This window comes from Crotalus tigris, unplaced genomic scaffold (genome assembly GCF_016545835.1).
Source record: "Crotalus tigris isolate CLP2741 ecotype Arizona unplaced genomic scaffold, ASM1654583v1 scf7180000017691.523996, whole genome shotgun sequence".
NCBI lineage: Eukaryota > Metazoa > Chordata > Lepidosauria > Squamata > Viperidae > Crotalus > Crotalus tigris.
The window spans coordinates 1-22538 of NW_024096570.1; the positions used below are offsets into that span (position 1 = coordinate 1).

The following is a 22538-nucleotide window of genomic DNA, read 5'->3' on the forward strand; positions in this document are numbered from 1 at the left end:
AAAATAGACCACCTAAGCATTCTAGGGGAAATGATGTGGGAGTCTGCTTACGTGTGGTAAACAGTCCCAGCAGAGGCTTATGGTCAGTGAAGACCGTGAAATGCCTGCCATATAGAAAATCGTGGAATTTTTTAATTCCAGCAACAACAGCCAGAGCCTCCCTGTCTATCTGAGCGTAGTTGCGCTCGGCAGAAGACAATGTTCTGGAGTATTATGCAATAGGAACCTGAGTTCCATCAGACCTGAGGTGACTCAGGACAGCTCCAACCCCGTAGGGGGATGCATCACAAGCGATGCACACAGGAAGAGACTCGTTGAAATGTGCAAGAACACTGTTAGAAGTGAGCAAGGCCTTGACTTCTTTAAAGCAAGCCTCATGTGCTTGTGACCACAGCCACACAGCGTGTTTGTCTAGTAGCCTGTGAAGAGGCTCAGCTACACTAGCTTTATGTGGAAGAAAAGAATTGTAGAAATTCATGAGGCCTAGGAAGGCCTGAAGTTCGGCCTTAGACTTTGGCCTGGGTGCTTCTAAAATAGCAGTTAGTTTGGATTCAGCAGGATGAATCCCAGCAGCATCAATTTTGAATCCCAAAAATTCAGTAGAAGGCACCCCAATCTGGCATTTGTCTTTTCTGAGCTTGAGGCCTGATTTCCTGCATCTTAACAGGACAGCCCTAAGCCTTTCAGCTAGAATGTGTGTGGAGTCTCCTGCAATCAAGACATCGTCAAAATAGGGGCAGACCCCTGGTATACCTCGTAGTGTGTTTTCCATTACGCTTTGGAAAATCCCAGGAGCGACATTCACTCAAACTGTAGCCTTTTTACCTTAAATGCTCCCCCGTGGGTCACGACTGTATCCTGAGCATGAGCATGCATCATCATCATCAACAGGCAGCTGTTGATATGCTTGAGCTAGGTCAAGCTTTGCAAAAACACGCCCCCCCTTGAGAGAGGCCAGGATGTGACTGACCACAGGAACAGGATATGCATGTTGCTGCAATGCCTTATTGAGTGTGCATTTGTAATCAGCACAAATGCGAATGTCCCCATTTGCCTTTAGAGGCGTGACAATGGGGGTCTCCCCTGGGCTGGAATCAACAGGTTCTAGGATTCCTTGTTGGATTAGTTTGTCTAATTCAGTGTCAATCTTACTTTTTAAAGCAAAATGGACCCTTCTTGCTTTAATCCTAATGGGAGTGACAGTGGGGTCTAGCTTTAAGGACACAGGTGGTCCTTTGAATGTGCCCAGCTGGGGCTGAAAACATCTGCAAATTCTGTGCAGACTTCCTGTAGGTCGAGTGTTTGTAAGCTATTGAGTCCTGTGACGTGTATCCCCAGGGCCTCAAACCAATCGAGTCCTATGAGACTCGTTCGTTCACCCCCTACTACTACTAAGTCTCGTGGACCTTCAAAACTCTTGTATTGCACGTTAAGGGTGGCCTCCCCCTTAACACACACTCTTGAATTTTGAAAATCTGTTAACACAATGTCAGAAGGCCTTAACTGGGCCTGAGTTCCACTACCGGAACAAATCTTCCTAAATGTATGCAAGGAGATAATTGAAAAGGCAGACCCTGTGTCTATTTCCATAGATAATGGAACCCCTTGTAGCTTCACCTTGAGTGACAGCTTTTTCTTAATGGGCTTGTGTGTGCCTGTCCTAAGGATGCTTCTTCGCGAAGCGCAAAACCCTACCCTATTCTGGCTGGGGAATCTGGTACCTTTCAGGCGCAGTTCTTCCTGAGGTTGTACCTTCGTCGGCCCAGACACACAGCTGCAATGTGTCCTTGTTTGCCGCATGCCCGGCAGGTAGCGGAGCGGAACTTGCAGTCGGGTCTCCTGTGGCGACCTCCACAGCCGATGCACTTGAGCGGAGCTGAAGAGCTTCCCTTCTGTTTTTCTTCCGTCGTGGGGTGGAGACGGTCGACTTCCTCGTCCGGATCCTCCTCGGAGTTTCTTTGGACGTCTTCCTGGTGCACGGATGCAACCTCTGGACTGTTTCTGATCGGCCGCATGTTCTTGACAGCGCCGCCTGCTCCTTCTTCTGCGGTGACTTCCCTTAAGGCATCTTGGTAGGACAATTCTTCTTTAGCGAAAAGTCTTTGTTGTAGATCTCGATGCCTTAACCCGCACACGAATCGGTCCCTCAGTCATTCTTCGAGGTCTTTGAACTCGCAGTGCTTGGCGGCCTTCCGTAATGCGGTGATGAATTCTTTGGCCGACTCACCGGGCCGTTGATCCCTCTGCTCGAAGGTGTGGCGCCATGCTATGACGGACATCTTGGGGTGGAAGTGCTCCTTCAGTAGCTTCTTCAGATCTGCGTAGCTTACAGACTCTACTGGAACAGGTGCTGCAAGGTTTTCTGCGATGTCGAAGGCGTCTTGGCCGCAAACAACAAAGCAGGGTGGCAGCCTTCAAGCTCTCTTCCCTCACTTGGTTTGCCTTGAAGTAGTTCTCCACCCTGGCTACGTATGACTCCCACCGCTCTGGATGTGAGACGTCGAATTCCGAAAGCCTTCTGATTTTCGCCATCTTCAGAAGACGGGTCTATCAGCCAGCCTACCCCCGAATGCGCACTGGATTGGCGGGTAGCTGCCGAGTCGACGCCGTTCCGCCGCTCAGGACTCACTTGGGTAAGCTTACACTTCTTCCTTTCCAGGCGGTGTAAGGCATCCCACCTTCATCGCCAGTGTTGAGTCCTTGGCGGGAAGCAGACACGAGAAGCAGTTGAAGTTCTCAGTTTCTTTTATTCTGCGTTCAGCTTACAAGTAGATGGCTTCAGCAGCTCCCAAAACCTCCCAGCTTCTTATATAGACGCTTCCCGGGTAAATGTGATACTTTTCCCGCGCCAGCACCCGCGCATGCGCACGGCGCTGGCGACAGCCTGTCTGGTCCCGGGCAGCTTTGCACCTGCCCAGGACTGCCTGCAAACGCCCGAGCCGTTTGCAAGGCTCGGGACATAACACCAACTGTCATAAATTAGGCCGGTTGCCAAACACTTGAATTTTGATTATGTGACCATGGGATACTGCAATAGTCGTCAGTGTGAAAAATGGCCACAAATCTCTTTTTTCAGTACCGTAAGTGGAACTGAATGGTCACTAAAGAAATGGTTGTAAGGTTGAGGACTACCTGTATCCAGTTTAGTCACATGACCCAATTTATGGCTAAATGTCTGTGGAGAGAAGGAGACGAATAAAAAGAAGGAAGAGAAGGAGAAGGAAGAGAAGGAGGAGGAGGAGGGGGAGGAGGAGGAGGAGGAGGAGGAGAAAGAAGAGGAGAAGGAGAAGGAGGAACAGTTTCTTGGATGAGAAACAAAACTTCTTCGTCCCCAAGGAAAACCATTCCAGTTGCCTTTTGAAAAAGCACCTTTGAGACATGACCTGTTCAGTTTTCATTCACAAAACTAAGATGGCGTTTTCTAGGGTTTAAAGTTCCTCATACAGAGAAAACTATATCTTATGAACACCATGCTCTTAGGAAGCCCATATCTGTAATAAGATATGGCTAAGTTCTGATGTAGACATTATTTCAGTATCATTGGCTAGGGTTTCATCATGGCTTGGCTGGGTTCAGAACTGCTCTTAATATGTGCCGTTATCAGGGTAGTGTGTCTGAATCTGGTGCCATGAAAACCCCCCAAAGTTTTCCCCACCTCATACCAAGTATGCCAAGATGGGCCTCAGATGCGGGTCGCTTCTTTTTTCTGCTAAAGCTACCATCGGTGTAGGCCACATAGTGGACTTTCCAGTAGCGTCCTCCAATTCGATCATCTCCTTGTCTAAAGTAAGGCGCTGAGTCACTGCGAAAACATGAAGTGTGAATGTCAGTTACAAAGCTCCCTGTGAATTTGTAATGCTGGGATATGTAGTAGGGCAACCTGAGTCACGTACCTGCATAAGTGACTCCTTTAAAGTAGACCAGATGATAAACTTCAAAGCAGGGTCAGAAGTTAGGAAAAAAAGAGTTTGTTCATTGTCACTTAATGAATTTCCATTCAAATCAATTTGTGATCTGAATCTGGCACTTCACCCATTTTGTAAAAACCGTGATGGCACAGTGGCTAGAATGCAGTATTGTAGGCTGACTCTGCTCACTGACAGTTCGATCCTGACCAGCTCAAGGTTGACTTCCATCCTTCCAAGGTCAGTAAAATAACAACGCAGACTGTTGGGGGCAATATGCTAACTGTGTAAACCGCTTAGAGAGAGCTTTAAAGCACTATGAAGCAGTATATAAGTCTAAGTGCTCTTGCTAAGCTCTATGTATTAAGTTCCCACAAATATTCATAACCTGATACACTTGTTCACTGACTCACAAACTAACCAAATAAGCTTTATTCTGGGCTTGCAGGAGAGATTAAACCAAAATCATTTGATGCTAAACCTAATCAAATAGTTCACATTATGGAACTACAACTTGTGTGTTGCCAACACAATTATGTGGGACAAACAAGTCAATTTAAAAGTGTTAGACCCTTACAAGGCAACTTGCAACTTGTCTTAATGAGAAGGAGAAAACATAATAATAAAAGAGGAAGGAGAAAGGTTGGGATTGAATAGATTAACGAATGATGCTGACCTGTCAGCGGCATTTAAAGGTTGCCCGGTGAATGTATTAATACCACCAGGTCCGTAATCCCACAGAATTCTTTCAGCAGCGATAAAATATTTTCTTTTATGACCACTCCATGAAGGAGTGATGTTTTGACCACAGGACTTGATGCTATATAATCCTGACATTCCATCTGCAGTGCAAAAAAAAGAAACATGAGAAGCATTTAATCGCTTTTGGTCTAATCCAGGGGTGTCAAACTCAATTTCACTGAGGGCTGCATCAGCATTGCGGTTGCCCTCAGGGGGTTGGGTGGGTGTGGCCAGGGTGGGTGCAGCTTACTGGGTGGGCGTGGATGGAGTGGGTGTGACCTACTAGGTGGGTGTGGTTTTGGCAGGCAGCGGGGCGCTCTCCTCATAGCGCCGAGAGGTTGAGCCGGGCGGTGCAAAGTTTGCCAACTTTGCACCTTGCTGCCTGCTGAAACTGAGCAGGCTGGGGACTAGGTAACATTGCACTTCTCATCAGTTTCGCGCCACCCAGCTCAGCTCTTGGCACTGTGAAGAGAGTGCCCCGCTGCCTGCTGAAACCGGGCCAGCTGGGAACTGGGCGGCCTCGCATTTCTTTTTGGATTTGCGCCGCCCAGCTCAGCCTCTTGGTGCTGTGAGGAGAGCGCCCCACTGCCTGCCAAAACCCCTCCCCCAGAGCCCATCAAACCAGATAGGTGAAGTAGGCGAGGGCCATTTGCTGGCCATTTCCAGGTGATGGTGCATTTCTTCATTCCTCACAAAGAGTGACACCTCCCCAGCATGCACCCAGGGGGTGGGGCTGATGTGGCAGGGGCTGGTTTCTCACTGTTTCTAGACGGTCTTGTGGAGCTAAGACTGAATGCGTTTCAGCATAGATGGCCACCACAAAATTGTACATTGGCTCCCGGCTGGCTTGAGCCAGGGCCAAGGCAGCGAGGGCCGTTCCCCCACTGTTTCCAGGATGGCTTCGCGGGCCACATGAAACCACTTCGTGGGCCGCATCCGGTCCCCGGGCCTTGTGTTTGACATGTCTGGTCTAATCCCACAAAAAAGTCTTTATCTAAGATGCTTATCACAGTCTATTCAAGGCACATGCTCAACTGATATCTGGCCCGATTCTGGCCCAAATCTAACTGAGAAGTCTTCACCCTGCCTTAGAACTCGCCACGCGTTTCTGAATATCTAGCATGCTGCTGCTTGTTGAATTGTTTACCTGGCATGTGATGATTGACTTCACAATTTACAAGCCATTTCCCAATGTTCTGCGCAACCATCCTTGCCGTGACGAAGGTGGCAGGAAAAAGGCTAATGACATCTGTCCTACATCCTCTGTTAATCAGGACATGATCAAAGAAGTGCACAGAGTGAACATCCAACTCGCTCCCCATTCCAATCAAGTACCAGGACACCAAATCACCAGCACACATTTCCAATCCAGGGAGGTTTCCATACATATATCCATTAATTGCTATAAATGTATAACACAAATAAAACCAGCAAAAGTTAGGGAGAAATGGGAACGCAACAAAGCATTTTCTTTCCAAAACAAGTCTTGAGAATATGCTCCTAGCAAATTTTTTTTAAAAAAACAGCAACAGCATTTTGCAGTGTTAGATAAATATATAACGGGAATACCAATATCCAGTGTGAAACTGATTGCCACTAATGTGGTTTCTCCTGAATTAACTAATCAGAGGCTGGATGGCCATCTATCTGGAATTCTATAGTATTGTTGTATTATTTGCTCAGTAAGTGGTACCTGGCTCAATAGCAAAAACTGTTACAGTGTTTCTCAACCTTGACAATTTTAAGGCATGTGGACTTCAACTCCCAGAATTCTATAGCCAGCAATGCTGGCTGTGGAATTCTGGGAGTTGAAGTCCACATGCCTTAAAATTGTCAAGGTTAAGAAACACTGTGTTAGAAGGATCTAGGAGTCCTAGTGGACAATCACTATGAGCAATATGCTGCAGCTACCAAAAAAGCTAATGCAGTCCCAGGTTGCATTAATAGAGAGAAAGAATCAAGATCATATGACGTGTTAGTACCACTTTGTCATGCTTTGTTAAGACCACGCTTGGAATATTGTATCCTGTCTTGATTGCCATGATATGAAAAAGGTGTTGAGACTCTAGAAGGAGTGCAGAGAAGAGCAACAAAGATGAAGGGACTGGAGGCTAAAATATGAAGAACAGTTGCAGGAATTTGATAAGTCTAGTGCAGGGATAGACAACCTTGGCTCTTTTATGACTCATGCACTTCAACTCCCAGAATTCTTGAGACAGCATGGCTGGCTCAGGAATTCTGGGAGTTGAAGTCCACGAGTCATAAAAGAGCCAAAGTTGCCTAACCCTGGTCTAGTGAAAAGTCTAATGAAAAGGACAATGGGTGATGTGATAGCATATTTGAGGGGCAGCCACAAAGAAGAGGGAGTCAACCTATTCTCAAAGCACCAGAAGGCAGGACAAGAAACAATGGATGCAAGCTAATCAAGGAGACAACCAACCTAGTGTCAACACTGCTAACATCGGATGTTCTTGCTTTGACAACAGATGGAAATGTAGCTATCTTTTCTCTTTTGCTTTTAGAGTTAGTTGATGCTGGGAGGGGGGATGTGGATGAGAGTCCAGTTAGTCATAACAATAATAACTCAGCATGAGAATCCAAGGTTATTGCGCCCATAGTTGATAAAGATTTGGCCTGGCTGGAGAGCTGAGGAGAAAGCCCGTGCTTAAAGCTAATTGGGAATGTGATATATGACTGTTAATTGGAGGAGGAAGTTGTGCTTTGCTACTTTGTGCCCAGGGAAGGGAAATTCAGTTTTTGGCTTTAACTATGTAGCGCTGATACTTTGTTTCTCGAATAAAAGATTCTTTAAGGTAAACAATGCCTCAAAGTTCTTTTGAAGAGTTTCATCTGTCAGAACCTAGAAATAAAGAGAAATTTCCTGACAGTTAGACTAGACTGGACAACTTCTAACGTCCATTTCAACTCCTTTATTCCAGCTTTCTGCACCATCTCATTCTTAGGTGAGTAACAGGGAATTTCAAAGTATTACACTTTCTAGACTAAAATGCTATTCCCACTATTTATTTGTGTTAATTGAAACAAAATTCTAAGGCCATAAACTTACCCTGCCCATGTATACTGGTTATTGAATTAATGGAACTTTATCTGATAATGTCTCCTTAGTTTTGATACTGTCCTGTCATCTTTCAAGTTGCTTGCTGTGGTCTTCTGGTTTACAGCTTGGTCCTTTATGCATTTATGCATTACATTAAGCTCCAGTTGATGAACCTGGAGGTCTTAATAAAATGAATCTCACCAGCTTAAAATCCACCCTCAACTGGTTTACATAATCTCTCTTTTCCAGGGAGGATGCTGAAATGTCACCATTTGAATACAGAACATAGAATCACAGGACCAGAAGGGACTTAATTCAAGTGAGAAGCACTGCTTGAAATGAAAGGTACTTAGCCTTGCAAACTCTATTTCAGCCTGTAAGCAATCTAGACACAAGGCCCTAATAATATTACTGAAATGTAACTTAACATTTCAAATTTCTTACTTAAGAAAAGCTGCAGCAGCTACGGTAGATCTCACACCCCAAACCAATTAGGGCTATAAAAACAGCATCTTACAATGGCATCGGTTATGGCAACAACTTACATAGCATACTATTGCTGAGCTGAAAATCTTCATCCTCTTTATCGACCGTACTAGGATCTAAGCAAAAAGTGTTTATATTCTCATCCAGGTACCAGCTGAAATTTTCATCTATATTGCTGAACATCAGGGCAAAGCCTTTGAAGTTGTCTGCCGATGAAGCTGAAATATTGTCTAAAAATCCTTTCAAAAGAAAATTTTTAAAAAACCCTCTTAAAAGACATTTATTTGGAACATGCTCAAATCTGCAAAAATTCTTACTCTGAAACCAACCCCAAGTTAGAAATAATGTACTGACGAAACAGCAATCCAGCCCACATAGATACCAGGCGTCTGGAGCATGCCAAAATCATTTTTTAAAGAACTGAATATTACCAAAATCTTGCAAGTTTGCCAGATTTTGTGCACTGTTGAAATACTGCAAGATTTCAGGTGACAATACTATAATTCTAACAATGTGCACTTTGTAAATGGCAAATTCTCATACAGATTTAAGGGTGAGATTGTTGAATTCTTTTTTTTTATTGAAAAAGTTTTATTAACAATTAACAAAAAAAAATTTAAACCCACAAACCCACCCACACCCACCCCCTACCCCCCCACTTCCCAGAGCCGAGTACAGGGTTATTACCAACATATTAAACAAAATCTAATTAAATTTAACAAATTATACAGTAACTAAATTCATACTTAACCCTTAACTCCCTTTAAACCTTAATATCATAATATTATAAACAAATCCATTTTAAAACAATTATTATAAAGAACCATAATAACAATAAATAAACTAAATAATTTCCATTATAAAATGCTATTAATAATAATTATTATTTAAAATTTAATCATAAAATAAATGGAACTTTTTAGTTCCATATTTAATCTGAATATAATCTATCCACCTTCTCCATACCATAATATATCTTTCTTGTGTATGATCCTTTAAATAATTTTAGCCATTTCTGCTAAATTAGAAACCTTAAGTGTCCATTCTTCTATAGTAGGCAATGAATCTTTCTTCCAATATTGACCCACCAGAGATTGTTGAATTCTTACCAGGGAATTCTTGGGGAGGGGATACATTTATTTTAATGTCTTGCTCCCTGTATTATTTCAGAGACATTTGGTTCTGAAGACACATAGCCTACATACTTGGGATTACAGATAGTCCTCAACTCACAACAGTTCGCTTAGTGATCATTTGAAGTTACAAAAGCACTGAAAAAAAGAGACTTATGACCATTTTTCACAAGGCAAATTCCAGGCTATTCTGACTATTGAAAGATTAGCAAGCTACTATGAATCTAAAGCCTTTGCAATGGATTGACATAGTACGTGTGTTGCCTTTTATAATTATTGATGGAAATTTTATCAATGAGCAGCTTTTCTAAGGGCTATCCAAGTATTTCGATATGGCATTCACCGTGGCAATAATCATTAGGACACCACAGCTGGTTTATGCTATAATCTTTCAATTTCAGTTTTGAGATTTTCATACTTTGTAATCTTCTCCAATTCTTTGTCTTCTATTCTACTATCCCTTGCTGTTGCCATATTATCCACACTTCCTTCTTTTCAAACATAGGTATATCTGATGCGATACAATCTTGGCTGATAAAGCCAAGACTTTATCAGTTTATATTCAGAAATCCCACTGTATTTTAACCTGCTCACTTTCACCCATTTTTTCAATTCTCTGTTCCCACCAATTTTATATTATTGCTATATGACAACTTTAAAGATATTCCAGGGAATAATTTTGATGACTATGTATATGTGGTTTATAATCAGTTTGTGTAATCTTTTTGCATGAATGAGTATATGATCTACTGTTTCTTCTTTTTTGTCCAGTCTTCATTTTGAATCATGATGATTTTTCTGTTCTGGCCTTGATTGATAGTTCAACTAGCTTGATCTTGAGCAACCAAAATCAAGCCTTCAGTTTCTTTTTTTAAATGTTCCAGTAGTAAGCCATTGCTAGGTTTCCACTTTCCCCGCTTCATTTGTAGAAATTGATCATGTGATGCTTTTCTTTGCTAGCATTCTATTTGCACTTTTATTGCATTATTTTGATATTTATACTTTGTTTCCTGAACAACTGGTAAGTTTTTTTTAACTTGCATCATTGCTACTTGTTGGCTGTCTTTTACATTATCAACCAATCCATGCTTTTTTTCTTCAACAGCTTGTTTGAGCCGAAGTAAACCTCTGCCTTCATTTCTGTGGAACAGGAACATCTGTCAATACTACTATAATAATGTAATATATATTGAATATTCATCCATTTTCCTTTTTTCTTTTACTTCAAACTGTCCAGTTCAGCTTATGTCCAGTTAATAATTCCAGCAGTGTTTCATATCATAGTATGGCCAAACTATTGATGGCTTTAATGATGTTTAGCAATTTTTTTGTTGGATGTATTCTTGACTATTCTTAGGTTATCCAAGCTTGGAATTATCCAACTATAAAAGTCCAGATATTTGTAGGCTTCTTCCTGATGACTTTTGATGGCCATTGGGCATTTCAATTAAGCTGCCTGTGATTTTACTCCAATTTGTTGCTACTAGCAGACTTCTCTAGGCAAAATTCCATTGTTATATCTGCATTGAAGATTTTTAGTGTTTGTCAATGATTGGATTTCTGATTTTCCATAAAGCTTCAGATCATCCGTTAAAATAAATGTGAGATTTTATTAGTAATTTTTGTTCTTTAGTACAGGGGTCCCCAACCCCTGGTCTGTGGACTGGTACTGGGCTGAGACATGCCAGCAACCGGACCACACAAACAAGCAAAGCCCTATCCGTGGGATGCAGGCAGCACACAAAATCACACACTCTCTGGTCTGTGGAAAAACCTTTCCCCACAGAACTGGTCCCTGGTGCCCAAAAGATTGGGGACTTCTGCTTTAGTATCTAAGACTTATTTTCTTCAAAGTCATTAAAAGTAGGATCATAGCAAAGATAAATAATGAAGGTGATAATGAGTCAGCTTGGAAGATACTGTTTCTAATGTTGACAAGCCCATTTTTCATGTCCAACCACCAATTTTGTCTTCCATTGCTTCATTGTTTTTTCAATAAACATTCTAAAGATTCACTGACATCGGTTGTTTCCAAACATTTGATGATCCAGCTATGTGGTGAGGAATAAAACACCTTTTTATAATCAGTTCAGACCATATGTAAATTGGTTTCTGCCTTTTGCAATTCTCCAAACCCATTTTATCAATCAGCAGTGGATCTTTTTATTATCTTTGCTTTTCCTTTTATTTCCTTTCTGTTGCACTGGAAGGGTGCTATTTTCTTCTAAACAAGTTTGGATGTGATCTGCTATTATGCATGTGAATAATTTTAGGGAAGCATGTTTCCAGCCTATAGTTTCCTAGTATTGTCCCTTTTTGCTGGAGCTTTTTGAATCAGATAAATTTTGCCAGTCATGAACCAATTTCCTGTATGCAATACTTCATTTAGTAAATCAGTGTTTCTCAACCTTGACAATTTTAAGGCATGTGGACTTCAACTCCCAGAATTCCACAGCCAGCATTGCTGGCTGTGGAATTCTGGGAGTTGAAGTCCACATGCCTTAAAATTGTCAAGGTTGAGAAACACTGATTTAGTTGTTTAGCTATAATTGGATATTAATTAGTCAAAAACTATGCAATATTATTATTATTATGTGTGGATAATCTACAGTTATATCTACTAAGATTGGTAGAAACTTAATAATTCAAGTCCTAACGAAGGACCTAAGAATAATTAAAGTAGTTTCTAATATTATTATTATAACTCAAGGTGGTGAACAATATCTATTGCTTCTGTCTCTTATTTTCCTCAGCAAAACTGTGATATGGGTTGGGCTGACAGAGAATGTCTGATTTTTGTCCTAAGGAAGGGCTTGAACTCATTATTTCCTGGTTTCTTGACCACACCTTCACACCAGTCTAGCTCTCTAAAATAACAGAACGAGCTAGGTTTTCATATCATGCAAAGCTACAGTGGATTAGCCAGTTTATGTCAATGGGACATGGAGACATAATTCTTTAAAAAAATATCTCATTGGCTGTTTAAGGTATTTGTATATTAATTTTCACCAATAAGTATGAAAAGAATTTTTATATATAACATTTATATATATATGTCTGAAATGGTGTAGGGTTTCCTGCCCCCCCAAAATTAGAAAATATATGTATGTGTGTGTGTGTATAGTTATATAGTTATATTTGTTTTCTGAGGTTTTCGCGGGTGTTTGTATGTAGGTCTTTGGTTATTCAGGTTTTCTCCCGCGTAAAATTGGAAGTGTCTTGGCGACGTTTCGACGAAGTCCCATTCGTCATCTTCAGGCTGGTGTTTTCGGCTTCATGATCCTAGAAGCACGAAGCCGAAAACACCAGCCTGAAGATGACGAATGGGACTTCGTCGAAATGTCGCCGAGACACTTCCAATTTTACGCAGGAGAAAACCCGAATAACCAAAGACCTACATAGTTATATTTATATGTATATTGTTCTAACACTATTAAATATTCACATTAATTAAAATCTGTACCTTTCTTACAAACCAGCAAAGGTCCAATTAACCCACTACTGATATCTTTTGGGGAGTTAATGTGTGAATGGTAAATCCAGGTCAGACATGGTGGATCAGCTGGAGTAGGTACAAAATCCTCAGAAACTGGCCATGTGTATGTGTAGTTGGTCCCAGGGAGAACAAAGTCATCTTCTTTACTCTTTCCACTTGTTCCATCAGGATAAATAGCCCCTGAAGCAGATAAGGAAAGAAGATTGTCTGAATCCATAATATTTTCATTTAACTCTGTAAGAGCATTTTTTCTGCTTCCAAAGTTCAAAGGTGCTCCTGGATTCTTATGCTATTTTAAAAAGATAGAATAGAATAGAATGGAATGGAATGGAACAGAGAATGGGAATAGAATGGAATGGAATGGGATGGGATGGGATGGGATAAAATTCTTTATTGGCCAAGTGTGATTGGACACAGAAGGAATTTGTGCATAAGCCCTTTAGTGTATATACAAGCAGTAAGTGATAAATCATTATCATAGTCATCATAAAAATACATCATAAATCATAAAATACAATACTTAATGATAGCCATAGGATATTAAAATAAGCAAGTCATAAATCAATATAAATTGTAAGGCACAAGCAACAAAGTTATAGTCATAAGTAGATTAGGAGATTGGTGAAAGGAAAGATGAGAGGAGTAATGGTAATATATAACATAGACTTTCTAGACAGTTTGACCATGTTGTGGGAATTAGTTGTTTAGTAGAGTGATGGCATGGGGGGGGGGAAACTGTCCTTGAGTCTAGTTGTTTTGGCGTGCAATGCCCTATAGTGACGTTTTGAGGGTAGAAGTTGAAACAGTTTATTTCCAGGATGTGAGGGATCTGTAAATATTTTCACTGCCCTCTTTCTGGCTTGTGCAGTATACAGGTCCCCAATGGGAAAAGATGAAAAAACCTTCTTGAAATACACCTAGTATTTGATAATGGTAATGCGATCAGAATGCGGTTGCTAAGTAACGTGGTTATAAAATACAATGTCATGTGACTGCATCAACTTACAATAGTAGTTCCAACAGTCACAGTTGCTATCGTTGGGCGAATCCTGCGCAGTCTGTGTCCTGCGGCTATGGGATTGCCATTTGTGACCTCCTGCTGGCTTTCCCATTGACTTTGCTTGCCAGAAGCTGGCAGTGCAAGTCACAAATGGTTATCACATGATCACGGGATATTGAAACATCCTTAATTTTTAGCTGATTGCTGAATGATAGCCTTTTTTTTTAAAATGAACTCTGTGGAATTACCTGGGTAATTGTGAGAATCAGACCATTGGACTGATCCAAAATATTGCTCAGTACATCAAGGGATATTTTGATATATCTCAGCAGACTAACTGAGGTGTGACAGACCAGGCCATTTCAGCCTAGTGCCAGCACGCTATTCCAGAGTCACACTAGCAGTATTATTGGAAAATAATATCTGAAACAGAAAGGCAGAAAAGAAGTTATTTGTTTTACCTTCGGAGTCCTTCTTGTAGAAGACGCCGTGAGGATGTACAGAATATGGCCGGGAAGCAAAGTTTTTAAAATGAATCGTAAAGGTGTCCTTTTCTTCAGCCTTCAGCACTGGACCAAGAACACCCAGCCAAGATGGTTTGGCAATCTCGTGAGAGTAGGAATCATCGGTGAACTGTTTGAAAATTGCCTTCTTGTAAACTTTTCCAATCCTGTTAGATCCTCTTCTCATAGTTTTATTTGCCTCCCTACAATGAAAAGTGGGAAAAGCCATTTCCAGCCGAGGTTCCCATCATGGTAGAAGATTAAAGTTCAAATGCAGATAGCTCTTAACTTACAAGAGTTCCTTTAGTGAGTGTTCCAAGTTACAACGGCACAGAAAAAAAGGGACTTATGATCTTTTTTTCACACTTACACTTGTTGCAGCATCCCCATGGTCATGTGACCAAAATTCAGATGCTGGACAACTGACTCATATTTATGATGGTTTCAGAGTCCTGGGATCAAGTGATCATCTTTTGCGACCTGCTGAGAAGCAAAGTCAATGGGGAAGCCAGATTCACCTAACATCCACATTACGAATTTAACAAGGGCAGTGATTTATTTAAACAACCGTGGAAAGAAAATTCGTAAAATGGGGCAAAACTCACTTAATAACTTCACGCTTAGCAACAGAAATTTTGAGCTCAATTGTGGTCGTAAGTCAAGGACTACCTGTACCGTATCTCTTCCATTCTCCAGAATATGGGGATTTTTTTTAAAAAAAATGATCAAATGTGTATACTAATTTAAGCTTGATAGAAAACAAAATATAGGAATCTGAAATTCAGGTGTTACAGATCCTCTAATAAACAAACCAGCAAAGAGAGAGAAGCAATATATCATTTAATATGTCATTTAATACAGAGAAGAGCAACAAAGATGATTAGGGGACTGGAGGCCAAAGCATATAAGGAAAGGCTGCTGGAATTGGGTATGTCTAGTTTAATGAAGAGAAGGACGAGGGGGGACATGATAGCAGTGTTCCAATATCTCAGGGGCTGCCACAAAGAAGAGGGTGTCAAGCTTCTTGTCCTGAAGGCAGGACAAGAAGCAACGGGTGGAAACTAAGCAAGGAGAGAAGCAACCTAGAACTAAGGAGAAACTTCCTGACAGTGAGAACAATTAGCCAGTGGAACAACCTGCCTCCAGAAGCGGTGAATGCTCCAACACTGGAAGTTTTTAAGAAGAGACTGGACAGCCATTTGTCCGAAATGGTATAAGTTTTCCTGCCTGAGCAGGGGGTTGGACAAGATGACCTCCAAGGTCCCTTCCAACATTATTATTATTATTATTATTATTATTATTATTATTGATCATCGCACAGTCAGCCAGATGTTCAGACTGGATTTGGCATTTTGTCTACCTATCGAGTCCTTACCCAGGACCTGGGATAGGCAGATGTGGATGTGGATGATGATGATGATGATTACAGAAATGTAGGATGGGTTGAGTGTTTCCAGATATATATTTGTTCACAAATGGTGAGAAGAATAGAGAGCATGATGGAAAGTACCCAACAGTGCTTTCATTTGAATGACCAGGGGTTCGGTTAACAGATGTGGAGCTGCGGTGAATGATAACCAGTGAGAAACAGAAGATAAGTACAAGGTAATTTCTCATCTACTTACATAAAGGTAAAGGTTTCCCTTGCCTAGTTGTGTCCGACTGTAGGGGGTGTTGCTCATCTCTGTTTCTTAGTCGAGGGAGCCTGTGTTGTCCATGGTCATGTGACAGAGTGACTATGTGCTGAGGTTCAGGGAACGTTGTTACCTTCCCACCAAAGTGGTACCTATTTACCTACTCACATTTGCATGCTTTCAAACTGCTAGTTTGGAGGAACAGGAGCTCACCCCGTCATGCAGTACTAGGGACTCAAACTGCCAACTTTTTGGCCAACAAGCCCAGCTCTTTTTTTTTATAATATTTTATTGATTTTCCAATTTTACATTTAAGTATTTAAAAAGCAATGGGGTGGCTGGGTTAATCAACAGTTTGATAACAAAATCCTTATACAAATCTCAAGTTACGACCTCAAATATTTCCTCTCTTTTTCCTCTAACATTTACTGTCTCATATTTAAGCTAATACAGTTCTTATTATATCAACTCAGTAAAAACATCATTATTACATTTATCAATGAATTTTAGCTTATACGTATCTTAATTATTTTTTACATTCAATCTTCATAAACAATCCATATCCTGTTATTCATTTCCCCCCAATTTTTAGTTTCCCATCAATATTCCAATTTAACCTTTGATATTTATAATTTTCAGGCTTTAGGTAATCAAGATTTCCAAAATTCTGTTTGGTTATGGGACTCACGTATAACTTTTTTTTTTGCAAAATCTCTGCCACCAAGAGTTATGTATTTAGGATATATATTTTCTAAATAAAGAAACAAACTTTAAATGTCCATTAAATGTAAACTTGTCCATGCTAAACTAAAGGTATTGAAAAAAAGTTAATAATAAAAAAGACAAAACAGAATTATTATTTAAAAAAAGAAATAAATCAAAGCACATGATTAAACAAACAATATCAATCAAGCAGAATAGAGCTGGAAGGGACCTTGGAGGTCTTCTAGTCCAGCCCCCAAGCAGGAGACCCTATACCATTTCAGACAAGTGAATGTCCAGTCTTTTCTTAAAAACCTCCAGTGGTGAAGCACCCACAACTTCTGAAAGCAAGCTGTTCCAATGGTTAATCTCACTGTTAGGAAGTTACTCCTTAATTGCAGGTTGCTTCTCTCCTTCATTGATATATATACTACTTGATAAGACAGAAAAATGTGGCTTAGACAGCATCACCAATAGATGGATTCATAGCTGGCTGACCAGCCGTACTCAGCATGTGGTCCTCAATGGAACTGCATCTACATGGAGGGAAGTGTGGGCCCTCTGTTCTGGGCCCAGTGCTCTTCAACATCTTCCTCAACGATTTGGACGAGGGGATAGATGGGGAACTCATCAAATTTGCAGACCACACCAAGCTGGCAGGAATAGCCAACATTCCAGAAGACAGGCTTAAGATACAGAAGGATCTGGACAGACTTGAACATTGGGCACTATCTAATAAAATGAAATTCAATGGTGAAAAAAGTAAGATTCTACATTTAGGCAAGAAAAACCAAATGCACAGCTATAGTATAGGTGGTAGCTTGCTGAATAATAACAACTGTGAGATAGATCTCAGAGCCCTAGTGGACAATCACTTAAATATGACCCAGCAGTGTACTACAGCTGCCAAAAAAAGCCAACACAGTGCTAGGCTGCATTAACAGAGGGACAGAATCAAGATCACGTGCAGTATTAATACCACTTTACAATGCCTTGGTAAGGCCACACTTGGAATACTGCATCCAGTTTTGGTCACCACGATGTAAAAAAAAAAACCTTGAAACTCTAGAAAGAGTACAGAGAAGAGCAACAAAGATGATTAGGGGACTGGAGGCTAAAGCATGTAAGCAACGGCTGCTGGAATTGGGTATGTCTAGTCTAATGAAGAGAAGGACAAGGGGTGATACGATAGCAGTGTTCCAATATCTCAGGGGCTGCCACAAAGAAGAGGGAGTCAAGCTATTTTCCAAAGTGCCTGAAGGCAGGACAAGAAGCAATGGATAGAAACTAATCAAAGAGAGAAGCAACCTAGAAGTAAGGAGAAACTTCCTGGCAGTTAGAACAATTAACCAGTGGAACAATCTGCCTCCAGAAGCGGTGAATGCTCCAACACTGGAAGTTTTCAAGAAGAAACTGGACAGCCATTTGTCTGAAATGGTATAGGGCTTCTTGCCTGAGCAGGGGGTTGGACTAGATTATCTCCAAGGTCCCTTCCAACTTTATTATTTTGATATTATTATTATATTATATTATTTTGGTAATTCCTTGATTAGGGTATTGTTTTCTGCCTGGTGTTAACCTCTGTTTATCTGGGTGTTTACTGCTGGAGAGGATGTGTCTTTTGGTTTCCTTCTTAGTTTCTTTTATTGTCTCTTTTGAATGATGTGTAAATGTGGTTTATCTCTATGTATTTACTGATGGCTGGATGTTAGACTTCCAGGAATTCCCTAGCATTTTTTCGATTTACCTGGTCAAGGATGCTCACAGTTTCCTAGTTGAACCATGGGTGAGTCTGTCCATGTATGTGAGATTATGGAGTATCCATCATGTCTTTTGATTTGTGTTCATGGATGTGCTCTGTAAGTATTCTGCTTCTCTGTTCTACATAGTGACTACTACAGTCCTTACACTGTATGTTGCAGATGAATATACTGCAACATATAACACACATGGGGTGTGAAGAAAATACATACACACACACACACACACACACAAATAAATAAATAATTACATACAGGTAGTTCTTGACATACAACCAGTCACTTAGTAATTGTTCAAAGTTACAACAGTCCCTCAGGTACTTAGGATCTACTTTTGATTGGTGTCTCCCTGCTGTTGTGTGACTGCATTTTGGGGTCTTAGCAACTAGACTGTCTTTATGACTGTTGGCAGTGTCCCACAGTCATATGGCCACGAGGTTTTATGAGTATTTTTGCTGAAAATTAGCATTTACTACCAGTTTTCTGCAAAAATACAGCATAGAGAACAAAGGGTTCACTTAACAACCATGGCATTGCTTAACAACCATGGTGATTTGCTTAATGATAAATAAAGGTCATACAATTGCATTATCATGGTTGCAGGAACTGGGTATGGTTAGTCTAGAGAAAAGAAGGACTAGGGGTGACATGATAGCAGCATTCCAGTATTTGAGGGGCTGCCACATAGAGGAGGGGTTCAAATTATTCTCCAAAGCACCAGAGGGCAGGACAAGAAACAATGGATGGAAACTAATCAAGGAGAGAAGCAACCATTTCGGAGAAATACTTGTCCGATCTCTTCTTAAAAACCTCCACTGAATTTAATTTGGGAACGTACAATGTTTAGATTAGAACAACCTCAAGGTTTATTTAATCTTGATTTACAAAACATTTCATATAGGAAATTCCTCTCATCTTGCAATCCTTTTGCTGATAAGCAAGGAAATTTAGAGTCACCTTATGGGTGGCAAAAACAAATTAAATAAATAAACAAGGAAATAAATAAATAAATAAGGAAATAAATAAACAAGGAAATAAATAAGGAAATAAATAAAGTCAAGCTATTTTCCAAAGCACCTGAAGGCAGGACAAGAAGCAATGGATGGAAACTAATTAAGGAAAGAAGCAACCTAGAACTAAGGAGAAACTTCCTGACAGTTAGAACAATTAACCAGTGGAACAACCTGCCTCCAGAAGGGGTGAATGCTCCAACACTGGAAGTTTTTAAGAAGAAACTGGTCAGCCATTTGTCCGAAATGGTATAGGGTTACCTGCTTGAGCAGGGGGTTGGACTTGATGACCTCCAAGGTCCCTTCCAACTTTATTATTATTATTATTATTACAAATGATAAATAAATAAATAAATAAAATATTTGCAACTTATGTGACATGGATCTGCCCTGAAATACAGTATCATGTTTCACATTTTTTTTTCACCCCCTTCCCCCCCCCAAAAACAAAAAACAACCCAATCTCAAGATGAATATTAAGGCTGCTGTTAAAAATTGCCTGGATTTACTTTTGAAATGATAGAAAGCCAACAACGTGTTAGTCACACTAAGCCAGCAAGCTGTATCAGGGTGCCATACACGATTTTATCCAATGGGATGAAATAACTTTTAAAAAAAAACAAAAAAAACTTTGCTGTGGAACAAGAAATTCTGATCTTACTTATCTTCTGTGAGCTTTTGTCCCGTGATCTGATTCTTCCCCGTGGGTGCATAATCCCAATATTCTTCCACAGCGCCAATGTAGTAGATTCTGGTAGTTGCTTGGATTAAGATTGAAAATGGCAGGATTACACATATCAAAAGGCAAGCGAGCAGTTGTACAGAAGGCATGGCTGTGCAATTCAAGGGTGGAGGCAGCCAAAGCACCTTAACCTCCCCCACTTATAAAAAAATCCCAGCTAATCAAGCAGGAGGAAAAGTGATGCTCCTCCCATGATTAATTTGAGGAAGGACAGAGCAGAAAATATGAGTGAACAGAAGGAAGCCTGAAGCCATATGGGATTCCTTTGATGATGGGCTTCTTGCCAAAGCAAGATTATAAACATAAACATGCTTTGTATTATCCTTATGAGCCTCTTTCAGATTTTCTCCTTTTTTCAGTTTTCTCTTCACTTTTTCCAAGCAAATGTGGTCCCTGTACCTGTAAATTGGATTATGAACTGTCTTTTTCTGTTTCATAAGCAGCACCAACTTAATCATGGTAAACAGATGTAAATAATCATTTTTGGGGTGAACATCTTCTGGCATCCAAAATTTTTTTTTTTTAAAAAAAAGCAAAATTAGACAAAATGAGTGGAATCTGTCTAAGAAAATACTAACAAGAAGCAATGGGTGGAAACTGAACAAGGAGAGAAGCAACCTAGAATTAAGGAAGAATTTCCTGACAATTAGAACAATTAATCAGTGGAACGACTTGCCTCCAGAAGTTGCGAATGCTCCAACACTGGAAGTTTTTAAGAAGAGACTGGACAGCAATTTGTCTGAAATGGTATAGGGCAGGGGTAGGCAATCTTGGCTCTTTTATGATTCATGGACTTCAACTCCCAGAATTCCTGAGTCAGCTATGCTGACTCAGGAATTCTGGGAGTTGAAGTCCATGAGTCATAAAAGAGCCAAGGTTGCCTACCCCTGGTATAGGGCTTCCTGCTTGAGCAGGGGGTTGGACTAGAAGAGAGGTTCCCCAACCTATGGGCTGCAGCCCACTACTGGGCCGGGCTCTTGGCCACTGGGCCACGCGAGTAGCTGGGCAATACACATGTGTGTTTGTGCGTGCTCACCTGCCCTTGTGCCACTGCTGCCACAAGTGTTGTGCAGGCAGCAGCATTGCTAGTATTGTGTGGGCAGTGGCATTGCCACAAACTTTGCACAGGCGGCAGCAACGCCGTGAACGGCAGGTGGGCAGCAGCACGCCACATGCAGGTGTTCTGACCCGGCTCCCTGAACACAACAGACGCACCAATAAATCTCCAACGTTCCTTTTGTTCAGGAAGTTTCACCAGCAGTTTCACGCAGCCTACTGTTAAAGTTTTTAGTGGCTTCCAAACAATGGAGCTTGCTTGCTTTTTTCCTGCGGGGGCCTCACAAACACCTAGAGTTAATCTCAGCCTCTCACCATGCTTGCAGCAAGAGTCTTTCAGGCAAACTGGCTCTTTTCCAACATAAGACACACGCACGTGCTCAGAAGGCGCTTTGTCTCCCAGCTCCACAGGATGAGAGAAAACTCCAGCAAGTTTCCAAACAAGAGTTAGGAGTTCCAACTAGAAGAGGCCGATAGGCAGGGAGACAAATAGTTGTCTGCCACACCTATTCATCTCCGCCCCTGCCTTTCATCCACAGTGGAGCTCTGTTAGTAGCAGTGGCTCTTCCGCCCCAAAGACCACCCCATAGCCTCTCGCTGTTCTCCTCTTCTCAGCCTACGCTGCACCTGCTCATCAATCACTGGCACCATGTGATCCTCCTCTCCTGAATCACTTGTCTCAAGGCATGGGTCTCAGCCTTTCCATCTGGGGGCTAGCGGATGGCCCAGGCTCCGCCTCTATCCCTGGGTGCCACAGCTCCATTCCTTTATCCCCATTGGAGCTTTCAGATGGCCCTGACGCTGGGCCCGACGCCCATTCCTGTGTTACCTCCTCTGAGTCAGCTGCGGAGTCCTCCGGTGGCTGACAGGCCACAGCAGCAGGTGGCATTGCCACAAACCTTGTGTGGGTGGTAGCAGGCTGGCTGCAGTGTGAGCCTCATGCAAGGGCAGCAGCACGAGACTTGCGTCGGTGGCGGCATCGCTGCAGGCTGCGATGTGAGCTTCACATGGTGGCATGATCTTCATGCCGATGGTAGCTGGAGTTGTTGAGAGCCTCATGTGTATGCTCGCAGCCATTTGCATGGTGCACATGTGATCACATTCACATTTGTGCAGGTGCACATAAGGCACCTGCCCTTCCCTCTCCCACTGGGCCGCCAAACCAGAATATTTGGAGACCCCTGGACTAGAAGACCTCCAAGGTCCCTTCCAATTCTTATTCTGTAGAGACTTGCAGACCTCCTGTCCAAAATAGACTTCATGCTGCTGGCTAAAATGAAGAAGTGTCTTGCTTCTACTTTCAGATGTTTTG

At 41.5% G+C, this 22538-nt stretch overlaps 1 protein-coding gene across 1 annotated transcript; it reads right to left on the bottom strand.

Annotated features, from left to right (window-relative positions):
• Window positions 1-3662: 3662 nt before the first annotated feature.
• HEPHL1 (hephaestin like 1) lies at window positions 3663-22309 on the bottom strand (the record flags this gene model as incomplete). Its single annotated transcript, XM_039338137.1, has 9 exons — window positions 22056-22309; window positions 21290-21366; window positions 20090-20189; window positions 14281-14525; window positions 12787-12999; window positions 8250-8429; window positions 5794-6048; window positions 4582-4747; window positions 3663-3802 (listed from the first exon to the last, which is right to left on the bottom strand). Coding segments are annotated over exons 1-9 (1630 nt in total), but the record flags the coding sequence as incomplete, so codon positions are not given.
• Window positions 22310-22538: the final 229 nt, after the last annotated feature.